Here is a 17,359-nt window from a genome sequence, read left to right as displayed (position 1 = left end):
GGGGCATGCAGTGGGCAGCAGAAGAAATAGTGGGATTCTTAGCAGTCTGTTCTTAAAGGGCCCACAACAGACTTAGGACTTACACAGACTCACTACCTCTGGGCTTCAGCACCAGAGCAACAGTTGGAAGGGCACCAGTGGCATACAGGGAGAAAATGAAGTGTCTGGCACCAGGGCAAGTGCTGGGAGACAGCTTCCTCCCAGACAAAACTCCAGAGGCCAGCAGCATTGTCCCCTCTCTGAGCCCTCCCACACAAAGAGCCACAGAGCAGTGACACAGGTTGCCCACCCTGGTGATTACATAAGGCTCTGCCCCATCCAACTTACTAGTGAGCTTTTCGACAACACACCACGCTACTAAGAGAGGGAGTTAAAGCAGCTCTACCTAATACATAGAAACAAACACAGGGATGCTGCCAAAATGAGGAGACAAAGAAATATGGCCCAAATGAAAGAACAGAACAAAACATCAGAAAAAGAACTAAACAAAATGGAGATAAGAAATCTATCAGATGCAGTGTTCAAAACACTGATTATTAGGATGCTCAAGGAACTCATAGGGTACTTCAACAACATAAAAAAGACCCAAGCAGAAATAAAGATTATGCTAAGTTAAATAAAGAAAAATTTACAGGGAATCAACAGTGGAGTGGATGAAGCTGAGAATCAAATCAATGATTTGGAACATAAGGAAGAAAAAGGCATTCAATGAGAACGGCAAGAAGAAAAAAGAATTTAAAAAAATGAAGATAGGCCTCTAGGACATCTTCAAATGTTCCAACATTTGAATTATAGGGGTGTCAGAGGGAGAAGAGAAAGAGCAAGTAATTAAAAACTTATTTGAAAAAATAATGACAAAAAACTTCCCTAATTTGGTGAAGGAAATAGACACACAAGTCCAGGAGGTACAGAGAGTCCCAACCAAGATGAACCCAAAGAGGCCTACACAAAGACACATCATAACTAAAATGCCAAAGGTTAAAGACAAAGAGAGAATCTTAAAAGCAGCAAGAGAAAAGCCAACTAGTTACCTACAAGGGAGCTCCCATAAGACTGTCAGCTGATTTCTCAACAGAAACTTTGAAAACCAGAAGGGATTGGCATAAAATATTCAAAGTGATGAAAAGTATGGATCTACAACCTAGATTACTCTATCCAGCAAAGCTATCATTTGTAATTGAAGGACAGATAAGGAGCTTCCCAGACAAGGTAAAGCTAAAGGAGTTCATCATCACCAAGCCATTATTATATGAAATGTTAAAGGGATTTATTTAAGAAAAAGAACAAGATCAAAACAATGAATATTAAAATGGCAATAAATTTATAACTATCAACAATTGAATCTAAAAAACAAACTAAGCAAACAACCAGAACAGAAACAGAATCATAGATTTGGAGATCATTTGGAAGGTTATCAGCTGGGAGGTGGGAGGGGTAGAATGGAGGAAAAGGTTCAGGGATTAAGAAGTACAAATTGTAGGTACAGAATAGAGAGGGTGATGTTAGGAACAGTGTAGGAAATTGAGAATCCAAAGAAGTTATATGCATGACCCATGGTCATGAACTAGGGGGGAAAGTAGAAGGGAATGGGCAGTAGTGGATGGAGAAGGGCTAAGGGAGGAAAATTGGGACAACTGTAATAGCACAATCAATAAAATATTTTTTTTAAATGGAAGAAAGAACCTGAGCAACCCATAGGGTACCATCTCTTGAACAGAATGGCCAGCCATTTACATCAACCCCTTTCATCATGGAAGGGACAGTTGCTCCTCCCTCCTGGGGGTGGCATGATTGCATTATATAAAGTGTTCAGAATAAGCAAATCCATAAGAGAAAAAGCACAGATTAGTGGTTTCCAGGGGCTGGGGGAGAGAAGGATGAGGAGTGACCACTAACAGGTATGGGCTTTCATTTTGTGGTGATGAAATTCTGGAATTAGATTTGATGGTTAAAACTTTATGAATATACTAAAACCATTGAATTGTATTTTTAAAAAATAAATAAATATTAAATGATAGTGATAACACCAAATGCTGGTTAGGTTTCACAGAAACTCATATATTGCTGGTGGCTGTAGGAAATGGTACAGCCATTTCCGCCCTAGAAAACAGTGGGCAGTTTCTTATAAAAGTGAATGTGCAACTACCATACAACACAATCATTTGATACCTGGGCATCTATCCCAGAGACATAAAAACTTATGTTCACTCAAAAGCCCGTAAACGAATGTTTATAGAAGCTTCGTTTGCAACAGCCAAAAACTGGAAACAACCCCAGAGGTTCTTAAACAGGTGAATGGTTAAACATACTGCTCAGCGATGAAAAAGAATGAATGCATGTATCAATCTCATGCATTGCTGAATCTCCAGAGAATTGAATTGAATGAAGAAAGCCAATCCCAAAAAATTATGGACTGTAAGATTCTATTTGTGTAACATTCTTAAAGTGACAACATTATGGAAATGGAGAACAGAACGGTGGTTACCAGTGACTAGGAAGATGAAGGCAGGAGGGAGGTGGGTGTGGCTATAAAAGTGCAACATGAGGGTTCCTTATGGTGATGGAAATGTTCTGTATCTTGTTTCAATATCTGTACCTTGGTTGTGATGTTGTACTATAGTTTTAAAAGTTATTACCATTGGGTAAAATGGGTGAAGAGTACACTAAACAGATCCCTTTGTATTATTTTTTACAACTGCATGTTTATCTATGATTATTAAAATAAAAGTTTAATTAAAAAACTAGTAGGTCACAACAGAAGACCACCAGACACCAATTAGAATGTTAACAATTCAGAACACTGACAACAGCAAATGCTGATGAAGATGTGGAAGAACAGGAACTCTCATTCATTGCTGGTGGGAATGCAAAATGGTACAGCTATTTCAGAAGACAGTGTGATGGTTTCTACAAAACTAAACATACTCTTACTATATGATCAAGCTACTGTGCTCCTTGGTCCTGTCATCTGATGGTAATTGGCACCAATTCAACACCAAGAGAAGTTCCCAGTTTGGGGTGGGGTGCAGAAGGAAACTTTATCCAGTGAAAAACAGCTCGATTGTGATACAACACAGCTGTGAAAACAGCATGTCTGTAGAACAGCTCGGGGGCTAGGCCCCTCTCCACGTAGACAGCTCTGTTCTGCATCTTTTTTTTTTTCTTGCAGTTTAGCACTTTATTTTGTTTATTTATTATTGTTTATTCTACTGCAGTTGTCTCCACTTTTGCATCTAGATGGTCTGTTCTGCTCCGCTCTGCTCTGGCAAGACATCGTCCCTGTTTCAGTTCAGCCAGGAGCCTTAGTCTTCAGTTTTCAGTGGAAAGGGAAAGTGTGCTCTCTGAGCTGACTTATAGGAACAGGAGTCCCTGCCCTTGTCCATGATTGATCTGTTCTCATACAAATGAGGAATCCAAATTCTTGCAGTTTGATTGATCTAAAAGGTACTGTCCTGATTGGTCAGAATAGAGCAGCTCTGATTGGCCTGAGCAGCACAGCTCTGATTGGATGGGGAAAGCCTCAGTCCTACTGGTTCAAACAGGATTCCAGGAACTCCTTTCTGAGGGCAGTCTCAGATGGCAGGCACACAGTGCAGCAGGCAGTTCTGTGCTGGCTTTTCCATGAAGTGCAGTTTGTGTGAGAGCCCTGTGCAGAAATGGCTGCTAGGCTTTGTTTTTAAAATTGAGCCCAGTTAGCCAATAGGAGCCCTTCCTAGTAGATGCCTTTTCCCCGCCTTTCCTCACCCCCCACACAGTTCAGAGTATTTACCCAAAGAAATTGGAAGCTTATGTTCACACAAACACCTGCACATGGATGTTTTTAGAAGCTTTATAAATAATTGCCCAAACTTAGAACAAACCAAAGAATCATTGAATGAGTAAATGGCTAAACAAACTATGGTACCTTCCCACGATGGAATATTATTCAGAGCTACCGCTGAATGAGTCATCCAGCCATAAAAAGACATGAAAGACATTCACATGCCTATTTCTAAGTGACAAAAGCCGATGTGAAGAGGCTATACACTATATGATCCCAACTTTCTGACATTCTGGAAAACGGGAAAGCAAGGAGAGACTAAAAAGATTAGCGGCTGCCAGGTGTTCGCGGGGATGGAGGGACATCTAAGCAGAGCAGGGAGGAATTTCAGGTCAGGGATACTATAAAGGTCACACACGTAATTATACGCTTGTCCAAACCCACAGGATGTACACCACCGAAGTGAACCCTAATGTGTACTGTGGACTTTGGATTACAATGGTGTGTCAGTGTGGGTTCATGAGTGGTAACACATGCCCCTCTCTGGTGCGGATACTGACAACGCGGAAGGCTTTGCGGTGACGGGTACGGTGCACATAGGGAACCTCTGTACCTTCTGCTCAATTTGCCTGCAACTGCTTTTAAAAAGCGTGGTTTTTTTTTTAAAGAAAAAAAGATAAAACAATTGAAACACTAGAATGAAACAGGAATATTGTAAAACCTCAGAGTGGAAAAGGCAGAACACAAAACGTAAAGGCCCCCAAAGAAAAAAAGTATAAATTTGATTCAAAAATATTTTAAGTTTCTACCTGGAAAAGTTGAAAGATGAATAATAAACTGGACCTAATATTTGTAAAAATATGATACAAAATTCCAAATCTTCATTATATAAAAAGGTTTTTATCACTAATAAAAAGCAAACCAATAGAGAACTAAACATGAACAGACCATTTCCAGAAATAAAAATGTAAGTGTGAAAAGAAGTCCAACTTCACTCATAATTAAAGAATTATATATTAAAACAATAACTAAATAGTATTTTTCATCTATCATATCAGCCAAAATGTAAAAGTTTGCTAAAATATTGTATGTTCCAAAGTTTGAAAGAACTGGCACAATTGAAAACTTGTGTCTACACAAAAACCCATACACAGGTGTTGACAGCAGCCTTATTCATAATCACCAAATCTTGGAAGCAACCAAGATGTCCTTCAATAAACTGGAAAAATTGTGGTGTATCTATACAATGTAATACTATTTAGCAGTAAAAGAAATGAGCTATCCAGCCGCGAAAGACATGGAGGGACCTTAAATACCTATTGCTAAGTGAAATAAGCCAATTTGAAGTCTGTACACTACACGCTTCTGCCTATGCTATATGACATTCTGGAAAAGGCAGAAGTGTAGAGACTAAAAATATCAGGGTTGCCAGGGGTTGGAGGCGTGGGGTAAAAAGAGGGAGAGGTGAATAGGTGGAGCACAGGGGATTTTTAGGGGAAACTACTGTGTATGACCCTGCCATGGTGGGTACATGTCATTATGCATTTGTCAAAAACCATAGAGTACACGACACACAGTAAACCTTAATGGAAATGTAGGACTTACACGCACTTAAAAAGCAAAACAGAAGTAAGTGAGGATGACTTTACTACCAGTCCAGGTCACGGTCCCTCACGGATACTCCAAAAATACTTAACAACAAAGGGAAAGAGATATCTTAATAAATCACCTACCTCTCAAAGGAGGCATACATATATCCAAATGAAAGTAGTTTTGATACAAGCTCTACTTTTCTATGCTATTCAGACAGAAAACTCAGATTCCCTTCAAGAGTAATAACAGCCATATACCCTAAAAATTCATGTTAATAGGCAATCAACAAGCCACATATATAGATTGCAGTGTCTTCATGCTTATAAAAAGGGTGGATTTAACTAATTTACTCAAGCAAAATCAAAGCTTAAACATTTCTAAGACTAGACCTTCATAACTTTTAAAATTAATTAATGAAAGAAAACTACAAACTCCTGAACCAAAATTTTATTTTAAATCATAAAGCATATTAGTGCATATGAAAAATTTTCATAACATGTGACATAAAGATGTTAGCACATTGAACAATGGAAAATATTTTTATACAACTTTTGAATCACTAATATGCTTATTCCGCCTCTGAATATATGCCAAGTTCTCCTAAGTCACCTTTGTCATGGAACATCAAGTAGGTTTAAAATTTTTATATTATTGTTTAATAACTTCCTAATAAGGTTTTGAACTTCTAGTCGACTTACACATAATATTTTTTTCAATGTATTGATTACTGTAATAGCTTTTCCTCTCATCTCCGATGGGACATATCTAGTATCTAAATATTGAGATAACTTTGATCTGGAGTTATACAGCGTGTTAATAACAGTTTCAACGTCATCGATTTCGAAACCGTTTTGCCCTAGTGGTAATAACTGGGACCTATACATCTTGCTCAACCTGTGTTCTGCCGCCGCCGCTACAGCCAGGCTTCGTTTCAGGTGCTCTCTGACGGCCTGAATGTCCTCCCTATATTCTGGCCGGAGGCTCTCAGCAAGAGGTACCTGATGCACTTTCCAACTGATATCTGAAATTTTTTTCAAAATTTCTTCATTACCCAAAATTCGTGGGTGTTTTTCAAATGTTTGTGTTTCATATTCACCCAAGAGCTGAGGAACATCTTCTAGTTCAGTGGAGGTGTCCCAGTCAGTGCTCCTACTTGGAGGGCTTGGAGGAAATTCAGTGACATATGGCCATAGCATCGGTGCCTCAGTGTGTTTTACTTTTGGCTCCTGCTCCGGCTCCGGCTCCGGCTCTTCCTTTACAATATAAGGCTCCTTTGCACGTAAAACAACAGAAATATTGCTTGGTTTAATAGACCAGAATGCTGTACTTTTAGTATTTTTTTTTCTCCTTTGTTCCAGTGAGAAGCTTCTAGTCGGAAAACTTGTAGTTCTATCACTCACAGGGGTGGTTACAAGATTCTCAGTTGAAGCTTTGTCAGGTGTAATTATCGCCTTAAGTTTTGATGCCTTCGATCTCGTAGAGTAAACATTATTTGGAGATGCTGATTTTTTCTCGCTGGCTGGCTCCCTAGTGGGAACACTTAGTAGTAGGTTCTGTAAAACTTGTACATAATGATTCACATTTTTTTCTTCATCAGATGTCACAGTTGTGCCTTAAGGGAAAAACAAGCAAATAATGTGTCATTTATTATGATATATGACATTGACAAAATATACCCAAATTTACTTCATGTGATATCACTTAACGTTAAGGCAAAGCCCTGGCTGGGTGGCTTAGTTGGTTGGAGCTTTGTCCCATACACATAAAGGTTGTGGGTTCAATTCCTGGTCGGGGTACATACCTAGGTTGCAGGCTTAATCCCCAGTCAGGGCCAGTACACTAAAAAGCCTGTTCATGGCTGTGTATCAACACCTGACCTTCTACCTTGCTTTGCCTTATTTCTTCATGTACCAATTATGTTTACATTGTTCTGTTGCTAAATCCATCCTCTCCCCACACACTTCCCATCTCCTACTTTTGTGCCCCTAAAATATCCACACGTTTCATATTGACCTTCTCAGTTCTACTAATCAGAACTGCTCTTGCAAATCATCTTGGTCTTTATACAAATGTTTGCAGGCAAGGTAGTAAATGAGAGTCAAGCCTCAAGTATCCTTACAAATGGCCCTGGCCACTGTATGCTTTATCCCATTTTTTAGGAGAAGCTGGAAAGATGAACCAACTTCAAACTCTTACAAAGACCAGGCTAGTCTGTTAGAAGTTGTGTTATTAAACTTTGACTGTAGCCTCTACTGGTGTACTTTATAACATCTCCCCTATTTTACCAGTTAGTGATCCATCCAAACACGACAATGTCTCAGAACGTGGCTAAACTATGAGTCCCTTCCACTTTGAAAAACCACAAGGCTGCTTTCCAGTGCCTCTAGTTAATAGGATGGCTACCTGCTAAGCAGGCTCGAGGTTAGTGAGAATCACAGACTGGAAGTTATAGCTGAGGTTGAGGCTGTCTGCACTTCTCTTCTTGAAATAGAACGGAGAGAACTAGTCACACGGCAAACAACAGGGAAGTAAACAAAATGGTAGAACAACTGTAGGAACAAAGTGGCATGCGGTCTGAGGGGGCAATTAGAAACCAGTGATTAGAAAGACCACAGCAGCTTCAACTGACGGAGTGATTATTCCGTGCCAGGCACTATACTAAGGCCTTTGAATGTGCTTTTATGAAGAGGGAAAGGAGGGTGCTTAGAAAGGACAAGTAATTTGCCTAAGATCATATCCAGCGTGTCAGCGGTAAATGCCGTCTTGCTTCAAAGCAGGTACATGTAACGACTGCGCAGTGTTGTCATAAAGGGATGACACAAGGGTGCAGGCAGAACAATAGGTGCGTAGTGATAAAGTTGTCTGGGAAGACACAACTCTATTTTAAAATACATGTGAATGTTAAAATATAATCAATCAATCAATAAAATGAGATTTTCAAAATATACAAAAGTTTGCTGTACTGAAACTGGACCAGTTACCTTTGATATATTAAGATGTATTTTGAAATACAAAAAATAACTGATCCAAATTTAATATATTTTCTTACTATAAAATATGGGCAGGAACTGACAGTCGATTACTTACAAATGAATAAATTCCCTTCACACAGAGGTAAAGGGCAAATTAATTAGTTTTGAGTTTATTCTAGGAAAATGATAGAAATCATAATTTAAAATGAACAATGAAATATAAAATTTCAATCAACAAAAAGTACATTCAAAACATGTATTTCCTTCCCATAGAAGGGCCAATAAAAGGAGGAAGAAGAGGGTATAAGGAGCAACATAAAAGCCAATTAGCATGAAAACTTTCTAAAATTCACTGTTCATGACAGAAACACAAGTTAAAGGCAATTTTTATTATGCCAGTCAAGCAGGCAATATTTTTTAAACAATAAACCTAGAATTTTCATGTGCATATTTACTTCCTTAGTAAAGAAAGTAACTTCCTTACTTTCCTTATAATCCTGAGATCCTTCATTAGTCTATCTCTAGTACACTGATTTTTTCCTTTATAGAATTTAGGATAATTTTAACTGTATATATTTGTTTAATGATTGTTAACTGCTACATATTGTAAGCTCTTTGAGACTGTGACAGTGTCTGCTTTGCTCTCTGTATCCCCCAGCCAGTGCCCCCAGCTACAGCAGACAATCAAAAAGCATTTGTTAATTAAATGATTGAATGAATGAACCAAAAGCTGCAAGTATGTAAATTAATTGTGCCTCCAGTAATTTATCTTAAATTAAGAAAAATGTATAAAATAACTGTTGTTGAGGAAAACTCAACTTCATATTATGTTTAAAATAAGTCTGCTGGCCCTGACTGGTGTGGCTCAGTGAGTTGGACATCGTCCCTGCAAAGCAAAAATTCGCAGGTTCAATTCCAGGTCAGGGCACACGCCGGGGTTGTGGGCCAGGTCCCCTGTTGGGAGCGTGTCAAGAAGCAACTGATCAATGTTTCTCTCGAACTTCCATGCTTCTCTCTCTCTCTTTTTCCCTCCCTTCCCCTTTCTCTAAAAATAAATAAATAAAATCTTTAAAAATAAATAAATTAATTAAATCTGCTGGTCTAAAAACTGTTTTTGTTTTTGTTTGGCTTTTGGGAGGTGGGAGAGGGGTTGCGCTAATCATCCAATAATTATTAAGGGAAAACTCTGGGCAATAAAATAATATTCTCTTATTTTAGGCAAAGCAGGCAGTTTTCATAATGGGAGATACAGCTTTAACCATATTTTTCTAGATTCCTAAGTCTGAAGTTTATCTAAAACAACATCACGAACATTGAAGTTCAACAGTTCCAATTTTCAGGAAGCCCCTGCATGTCTTCTAACTGGCCCTTGCTAAATGTCCTAGTATAAGTTTAGGTCACTAAATTTGCTTAAGTTCCATTAATTTTATTTTATTGGATTTTATCATCCCTAAAGTAACACTGCATTAACATAATTTTAAGTACATTATAATCTTAAGCAATGTTAATGTATCTTCATAATTTATCTAATCCATATTTTAAGGGAGACAATTCAATAATTTTTAGTATACTCACAGTTATGCAACTATCACCACCATCTAAGTTGAAAACAGTTTCATCACTCCCAAAATAAATTCATTCCAAATTGCCCCTATCCCTCAGCCTAGGCAACGACTAACCTACTTTCTGTGTCTATGGATTTTCCCACTGTACACATTATACATAAATGAAATCACACAATATGTGGTCTTTTGTGACTGGCTTCTTTCACTTAGCATGTTTTCAAGGTCATCTATAGTGTAGCATGTATCAGTATGTCATTTCTTTCTTTCTGTGGCGTCAATTGTTACTTCTCTTTCATTTTTTATTTTATTTACTTGGGTCCTTTCTCTCTTTTTCTTTTTTCCCCCTTTTTATTGAACTTTATTGGGGTGACACTGGTTAACAACATTACACATGTTTCAGGTGCAAAATTGCACAACACTCATCTGCACACTGTGCTGTGTGTTCACCACCCCAAGTCAGATCTCCTGCTACCACCATTTATGCCCCCACACCCGCCTCCACCTCCCCATCCCCATCCCCCTCTTTCTTTTTCTTGATCAATGTGGTTAAAGGTTTATTAATCTTGTTTATCTTTTTAAAAAAACAGGTATTGGTTTCATTGATCTTTTATATGTATATAAAAGATATATAAAAGATCAATGAAAAATATATTTATATATAAAAATATATATATCATTTGATATATATATAAAATATATATATGTAATATATATATTTAGACTCTATTGTTTATTTCTGCTCTGACCACTTGGGACTTTATTTGTTGTTCTTCTTCCAGTTCGTTTAACTGGAAAGTTAGATTATTTATTTGAGATGTTTCTTGTTTCTTGAGGTAGGCCTGTAATGCTATGAATTTCCCTCTTAGGACTGCTTTTGCTGGGTCCCATAGATTTGGGGTTGTGTTCTCATTTCCATTTGTTTCAACGTATCTTTTTATTTCTTCGTTGATCTCATTGTTAACCCATTCATTGTTTAGTAACATGTTATTTTGCCTTTGTGTGTTTGTGTGTTTTCAGTTTCTTTCTTGTAATTGGTTTCTAGTTTCATACTATTGTGGTTGGAGAAGGTGGTTCATATGATTTCAATCTTCTTAAATTTACTGAGATTTGTTTTGTGTCCTGACATGTGGTCTACCCTAAAAAATGTTCCATGTGCACTTGAAAAGAACGTATGTTTTGTTGCTTTGGGTAAAATACTCTAAAAGTATCAATTAAATCTATCAAGTCTAATGTGTCATTTAAGACTGCTGTTTCCTTTTGGATTTTCTGTCTGGAAGATCTGTCCATTGGTGTCAATGGGCCATGAAAGTCCCCTTCTATGACTGTTTCACTGTCTATCTTTCTCTTTATGCCCATCAATATTTGCTTTATATATTTAGGTGCTCCTATGTTGGGTGCGTAAATGTTTACAAAGGTTATATATCCTCTTGCTGGATTGATCTCTTTATTGTTATGTAACATCTTTTTTGTGTGTCTCTTGATATAGCCTTTGTTTTAAAGTATCTTGTCTGATATAAGTATTGCTACCCCAGGTTTTTGTTCATTTCTGTTTACATAAAGTATCTTTTTCCATCCCTGTACTTTCAGCCCATGTGTATCTAATCTCAAGTGGGCCTCTTATAGGTAGCATATTAATGGGTCTTCTTTTCTTATCCATTCAGCTACCCTGTCTTTTGATTGGAGCATTTAATCCACTTACATTTAAAGTGATTCTCAATAGGTAGCATTCATTGCCATTATATTATTTATATTGATGTTCCTCTTTTATTTCTTTCTTCTGAAAGAAGTCCCTTTAACATTTCTTGTAATACTGATTTATTGGTGATGAACTGCTTTAGCATTTTCTGGTCTGGGAAGCTCTTTATTTCTCCTTCAATTTAAATGATAGCCTTGCTGGGTACAGTAGTCTTGGTTGTAGATCCATACTTTTCATCACTTTGAATATTTTATGCCAATCCCTTCTGGCCTGCAAAGTTTCTGTTGAGAAATCAGCTGACAGTCTTATGGGAGCTGCCTTGTAGGTAACTAATTGGCTTTTCTCTTGCTGCTTTTAAGATTCTCTTTGTCTTTAACCTTTGGCATTTTAATTATGATGTGTCTTTGTGTGGGCCTCTTTGGGTTCATCTTGGTTGGGACTCTGTACCTCCTGGACTTGTGTGTCTTTTTCCTTCACCAGGTTATGAAAGTTTTCAGACAATATTTCTTAAAATAGGTTCTCAATCCATTGCTCTCTCTCTCTCTCTCTTCTCCTTTTGGTATCCTTACAATGTGGATGTTGTTACACTGATATTGTCCCAGAGGTCCCTTAAACTATCCTCATTTTTAAAAATTCTTTTTTTTTTTCTGGTTTGATTGGGTGTTTTCTGCTACCTGTCTTCCAAATTGCTAATTTGATTCCCTGCTTCATCTAATCTGCTGTTGATTCCTAGTAGTGTATTCTTCATTTCAGATATTGTATTCTTCATTTTTGACTGGTTCTTTTTATGGTTTCAATGTCATTTTTATGCTTACTATCTATTTCCATAAGAGGGATTTACCCCCAGGTCAAATGGCTGCAAGGAACAGCAGCAGCTACCACAGAGGAGCTGCTGTACAGGGACCAACCCCACAAAACAGGATTGCTTTGGTGGGGCTCTCCTGCCTGATGAGTCTGCCCGTTGACTGTGTTGAATGTGAAAGTGGTTGGTTGGTGCTCTGATGTGGTCTGAAGCTATCCACCCACTGTGTTGGCTCTGGGGCTTCCTGGGGGCCAACCCTAACCTTAACCCTAACCCTGCTTGGGGTTATCCAACATGAACTACAAAGTATTCCACAAAGAGCTGCTACTTGAGCTGGGTTTGGAGGTGCCTGGGAGAGGCCAACCTTTGAGAGATTTTAGGAAAGTTCACAACATCAGTCGAGACAGGCTATTTGTATGGAAAAACCACTGGAAATGACTTAGATGGTCCAACAAAGGGTAGAGTCTCAGGGATCACCAGGGTGGGATGAACAGTGTTAGCCAGGTTGATGGAGACTCAGATATAGCACCTGCCTGAGCCTGCAGGGGGAGGGAACAATGAAAGAACAATGGCTTCTGCCCCTCCAGCCCTCACCCCAAAGCCAAGCAACTCAGTTCCTCCCTATGTGTCTCTGGCACCTTTCAAGCTGGTATCCCAGTGCTGGAGCTCAGAGCAAGTAAGTCTTAGTAAATGTGTGCATGGCCACTAAGAAGAACACCTGGGACTCCAGAAGTCCACCATCTCACTCAGCCACAATCCCTGCTGGTTTCTCACAACCAGAGGTTATGAGAACTTCTCTTCCCAGCACTGGAAACCTGGGTTGGGGAGTCTAGTGTGGGGCTGGAACCTCTTGCTCCCTCAGGGGCACCTCTGCAGCTGAGATAAACCTCCTGATTTTTAACCATCACACGTGGGTGTGAAACCAATCTGTTCTGCATCTCAGCCCCTCCTACCAGTCTCAATGTGGCTTCTTCTGTATATGCTTAGTTATACAACATATGTTCAGCTAGATTTCAGGCAGTTCTGACTGATGGTTGTTCTGTAGTTTCTTTATAATTTTTCTGTGGTCATGGGAAGAGATGAGTACCACATTTACCTACTCCACCATCCTGACTGGAAGCCTCACATTCTTGTGTTTGTAGGTCTAGGCCCATGAATACTTAGTGACTTCAAAGTGTATAAGACAAATTATGTAATTTATTTTAATATCAGTTAATAGTACTTGAATATATACCAATTATGTTAACATTATTTTGAAAGTTATACATTTTTCAAAAAGAAGAAAAATTCTCACTTAAAAAAAGGCAAGTCGTGTTACAGAAACCCTCCTGCCTGGGGTTTTTGTTGTTGTTCTATGGTTCTTCTTTGCCCACTGCTGGTAGGAATTATGGCTCTCAAAGGCAGAATTTGGTAAAAAGGAAAGGAACTATCTATTCAGAAGTTATACAGGTTCAGATTAATGGTGGAATGTAGCCGTTAAATCCCAAAGTCCCTTTAAAACACCCACAAACACACACACACAGTCCTGCCTCCCCTTGCCAAACCAGAACAGTCAGGGGTACCGCATCTCAGGCAAAGAACATAGAAGTCCATAGCTCAGCTAGGCTCCCATTCTTAATCCATAACTGCATCCTCATAGTGGGTCGGGGAATCCTGCATCCTTCCAAACCACCTGATCAAGAGAGAGAGCTCCACACAGCTGCTACATCCTGCTTTCCTGTTTTCTAAGCTGCGTGCTCAAGAGAGGCCCCCTCCACTCCCAAAACTGCATGGTTAAGCCCCAGCATGGCTGCCACGCCTGGGTTTAAATCCTGGCGTAGATCTTCCCCCATAACCCCATTTCCAGCTCCTCCCACACTGGGTTACACCTACCAGTAGTCTGGTTTCTTCTGCCTTTCTCAGCTGCCATTGTTAGTCCTGGCAAATGGGGTCCCGTGACACAGAAGCCACCTCCAAGCTGCTCTCACAGGAGCAGGAGGTCCTTCCGGCTACATCGTATCACAGGTTAGAGTCATGCCCATCTCCCTGGCTCTGAGCACAGGCACAGCTTTTTAATGTTATTAAAACACTGGCCAAGTTCTTCAGCTGTGCTCTCAATGGCCCTGCTCCACTTCCCTCATCTCCCAAGTGATAGCTATGGTGGTTTTCTCATTTTGGGGGACCTCCAGCTGAATACCCATTACAGCCATACAGTGTAAATATTAAAGAGGAATAATTTTTTAAATTGGAAAATATTTAAAACTAAAACTATGAAAAAATCAGATGTAAAGATATTAATCGACTATATATATATATATATATATATATATATATATATATACACAAAAAAAATTAAATATATAGTTAGGTGTTTATCCAGCACCATCAGGATGTATGTGTATGTAGAAAATGTATGTAGACTGCTCTACACCCAAGTTCCATTCATGTCATGCTGAATTTAAACTAAACAAATACGAGCTAAACTTGGGTGGTCTATCAGAAAGGTAGCAGCAGTCACCAGAAGTACTGAGGTTTTCAACAAATGTAATTACTTAATATAATGCCAAGGATTTTTGTATAAAATAACTTCAAAACTGTATTAGTACTCCAGGAAAAAATTGTCAAAGTTGCACTTTCATTATAAAAACCCATGTGCCTTTTCTTTGGCATGGGAAGACTTTTTTTCTCTATGATTCTCTCACACACAAAAAAAATGGTTGGAATAGTGGCCATGTAAAATAAAGGATATGTAACTGATTTAAATCAAACACAGTGATAAACCTGGTTTCTTTTGGTATACTTATTCCAAAAATAAACAAAATTAAAATTACTTAGAGAAAAAGAATGAGAGAGGCAGAGATGGATAAAGTAGCAGTGTTAACATTGCCTACATACCCTTTCATCCACTTCTATACAAAAGGAGTAAATTACATTTTCTAAGGTATCTTCTATGATCTTTGACCTGTATATATTATCCTCGTGTCTTATTGTATTCATCTATATCTTCAACACAAAATCATTCCTTTTTTTGAGAAGTATCTTTTCATTTCCTATAAGCTTTAAGAAAGTTTAGGGAAGAGGGTTCAAAGGAAAAGAACGGGCCATGAAATTACGAAGTTAGTATGTAGGAGACTGCTGTGAGTTAAGTGACCATCCAGGGGCTGCTATTCGCCAGTCCCAGAGTGCACTATGTGACTGTATCATGTCACCTAAACTAAACTTTCCATGTGTGTTAGTCAGTTGTGACCTACTGATGTACAACCACCAAAATGCAATAACTGATATTAGTAATAATGACGTATAAGACATCGAGATAATATATTTTCTGTATGTTCTGTCCCTTTACAGTAAAGAACATTTTTACAAAGATTTTTGTTCAAAACAGCAATCATAAGTGTTACTATTTAATGGGCTAAAGTTATCGAAGACGCTTTATCCAGAACATTTGCCACTGCTATTCATGATTTAGGTTGCATTGTATTTTCCTTTTTTAAATATAATTTCTAACTACAACCTTTTTACAATTCTGAAATGTAGCCATGCATAACTAGCATGCCCTTCAGTCCTTTACACCTACCTAATAAATTTTATTTGGTTAAACCAGACCCCAACATTACAAAATGCTATAGTGAACTACAGTTAGCCTAGATGGACAAGCACAAGTCATATCTGGAATATCAGACGCTGAACTTAACTAAATAACTCAAGGCGTCCACTCTTAACGCCTCCAAATTTGACCTTACTAGTTTTCAACTATTAGGGAGGGACAAGTCGTAAGTTATAATTCTGCTTAACAAAGGTTTTTAACTCTGTGCTCCCAAGGATGCTCTGTAGGAGTGCACAGGGCGTCCATGAGTGTCCCAGACCGCTACGCATAGTCCACATGTTCTCCGCGTTTCACCACAGAGGTTAAACTTTCTCTGTAAAGGGCCAGATGGTAAATATTTTGGGCAACTATCTAACTCTGCTGTTAAAACAAGGGAAAGCAGCCATGGACAATACATAAAGGAATGCCTGTGTCTGTGTTCCAATACAACTTTATGAACAATGAAATTGGAATTTCATACTTTTTTCACTTGTCATTAAAGATCACATTTCATATTCACACTTAAAAATGTAAAAGCCATTTTTGCCTCCAGCCATACAAAAACAGGCCACCTTGGCCCGCTGTCTGTAGTTTGCCCCCCTGCTTTATTGCAGAGACTCTCACGTAGAAGGGGACAGCGTTAACACCCAGGGCCCTCCTCGCAGGGGTGAGGAGGTCATACCCGCGAGCCCCATTTGCCCAGTCCGCGCATCCCGGGTCAAGTCTGGGACCCGCTGCCTGGACCGCTGCGTTTGCATTGCCAGGTCAGTCCCGCAGCGTGCAGGTCGGAGACGAGAAGGAGAAGAGGGACACACCTTGGCATCAAAGGCCAGGCCCCTGGGCAGTGGCGTTTAGGAGGAGTGTAGGGCCGGGGCAAAGAAGAGCCGGAACTCTGGTGGGCCCCGGAACCCGGAGGATCCCCCAGGTGTGTCCCCCGGGTCGTCGCTCCGTCAGGCTGGGTCACTCACTCGGATACGCTGGCAGGAACGAAGGCCAGAGCAACAGCACAACTAGAAGGACTAAGGACCTCACGGGCATCGTCCGCAGAACTCTGACAGGCGACTGGAACGTCCTGGGCCAACAGGCCAGGTATTTCAGGGCCAAAAAAGGAGGTCTCAGAGCCGTAGGAGCCCGGCAACGGCTGCCCCCAGCACGCAAGCGCAGCCAGGGCTGGGGGGTGGGGAGTAAGAGCTACGGAGCCCCGCCCCCTCCCAGGGCCAAGCACCAAGGGCAGGGTGACCACGCCCCGCCCCGCCCCGCCCCGCCCCGGTGCGCGTGCTCTCTCGGCCTGCAGAACTTGGCTCCCCGCGAGGGCCTCGGAAAGTCTTGACGCCCAAACCAGTGCAGGAGCCCTGCGGAGTTGGGGGTGGTGGAGCTCGGCGTTTCCAGGGAAGCTGGGCGTATAA

The 17,359-nt window shown here is 39.8% G+C and overlaps 1 protein-coding gene across 1 annotated transcript; it reads right to left on the bottom strand.

The window, feature by feature from the left end:
• Positions 1-5,967: 5,967 nt before the first annotated feature.
• Positions 5,968-17,095, bottom strand: SPESP1 (sperm equatorial segment protein 1). The gene is made up of 2 exons (XM_024567274.3): positions 16,922-17,095; positions 5,968-6,965 (listed from the first exon to the last, which is right to left on the bottom strand). Exons 1-2 carry the CDS (start codon positions 16,989-16,991, stop codon positions 5,968-5,970), a joined length of 1,068 nt encoding a protein of 355 aa, XP_024423042.1. The 5' UTR covers positions 16,992-17,095.
• Between the last annotated feature and the right edge of the window lie 264 nt (positions 17,096-17,359).

Source organism: Desmodus rotundus, chromosome 7 (assembly GCF_022682495.2).
Source record: "Desmodus rotundus isolate HL8 chromosome 7, HLdesRot8A.1, whole genome shotgun sequence".
Lineage (NCBI taxonomy): Eukaryota > Metazoa > Chordata > Mammalia > Chiroptera > Phyllostomidae > Desmodus > Desmodus rotundus.
Note: the sequence above shows the minus strand (reverse complement) of the source record. Positions and strands in the feature narration are given on the sequence as shown.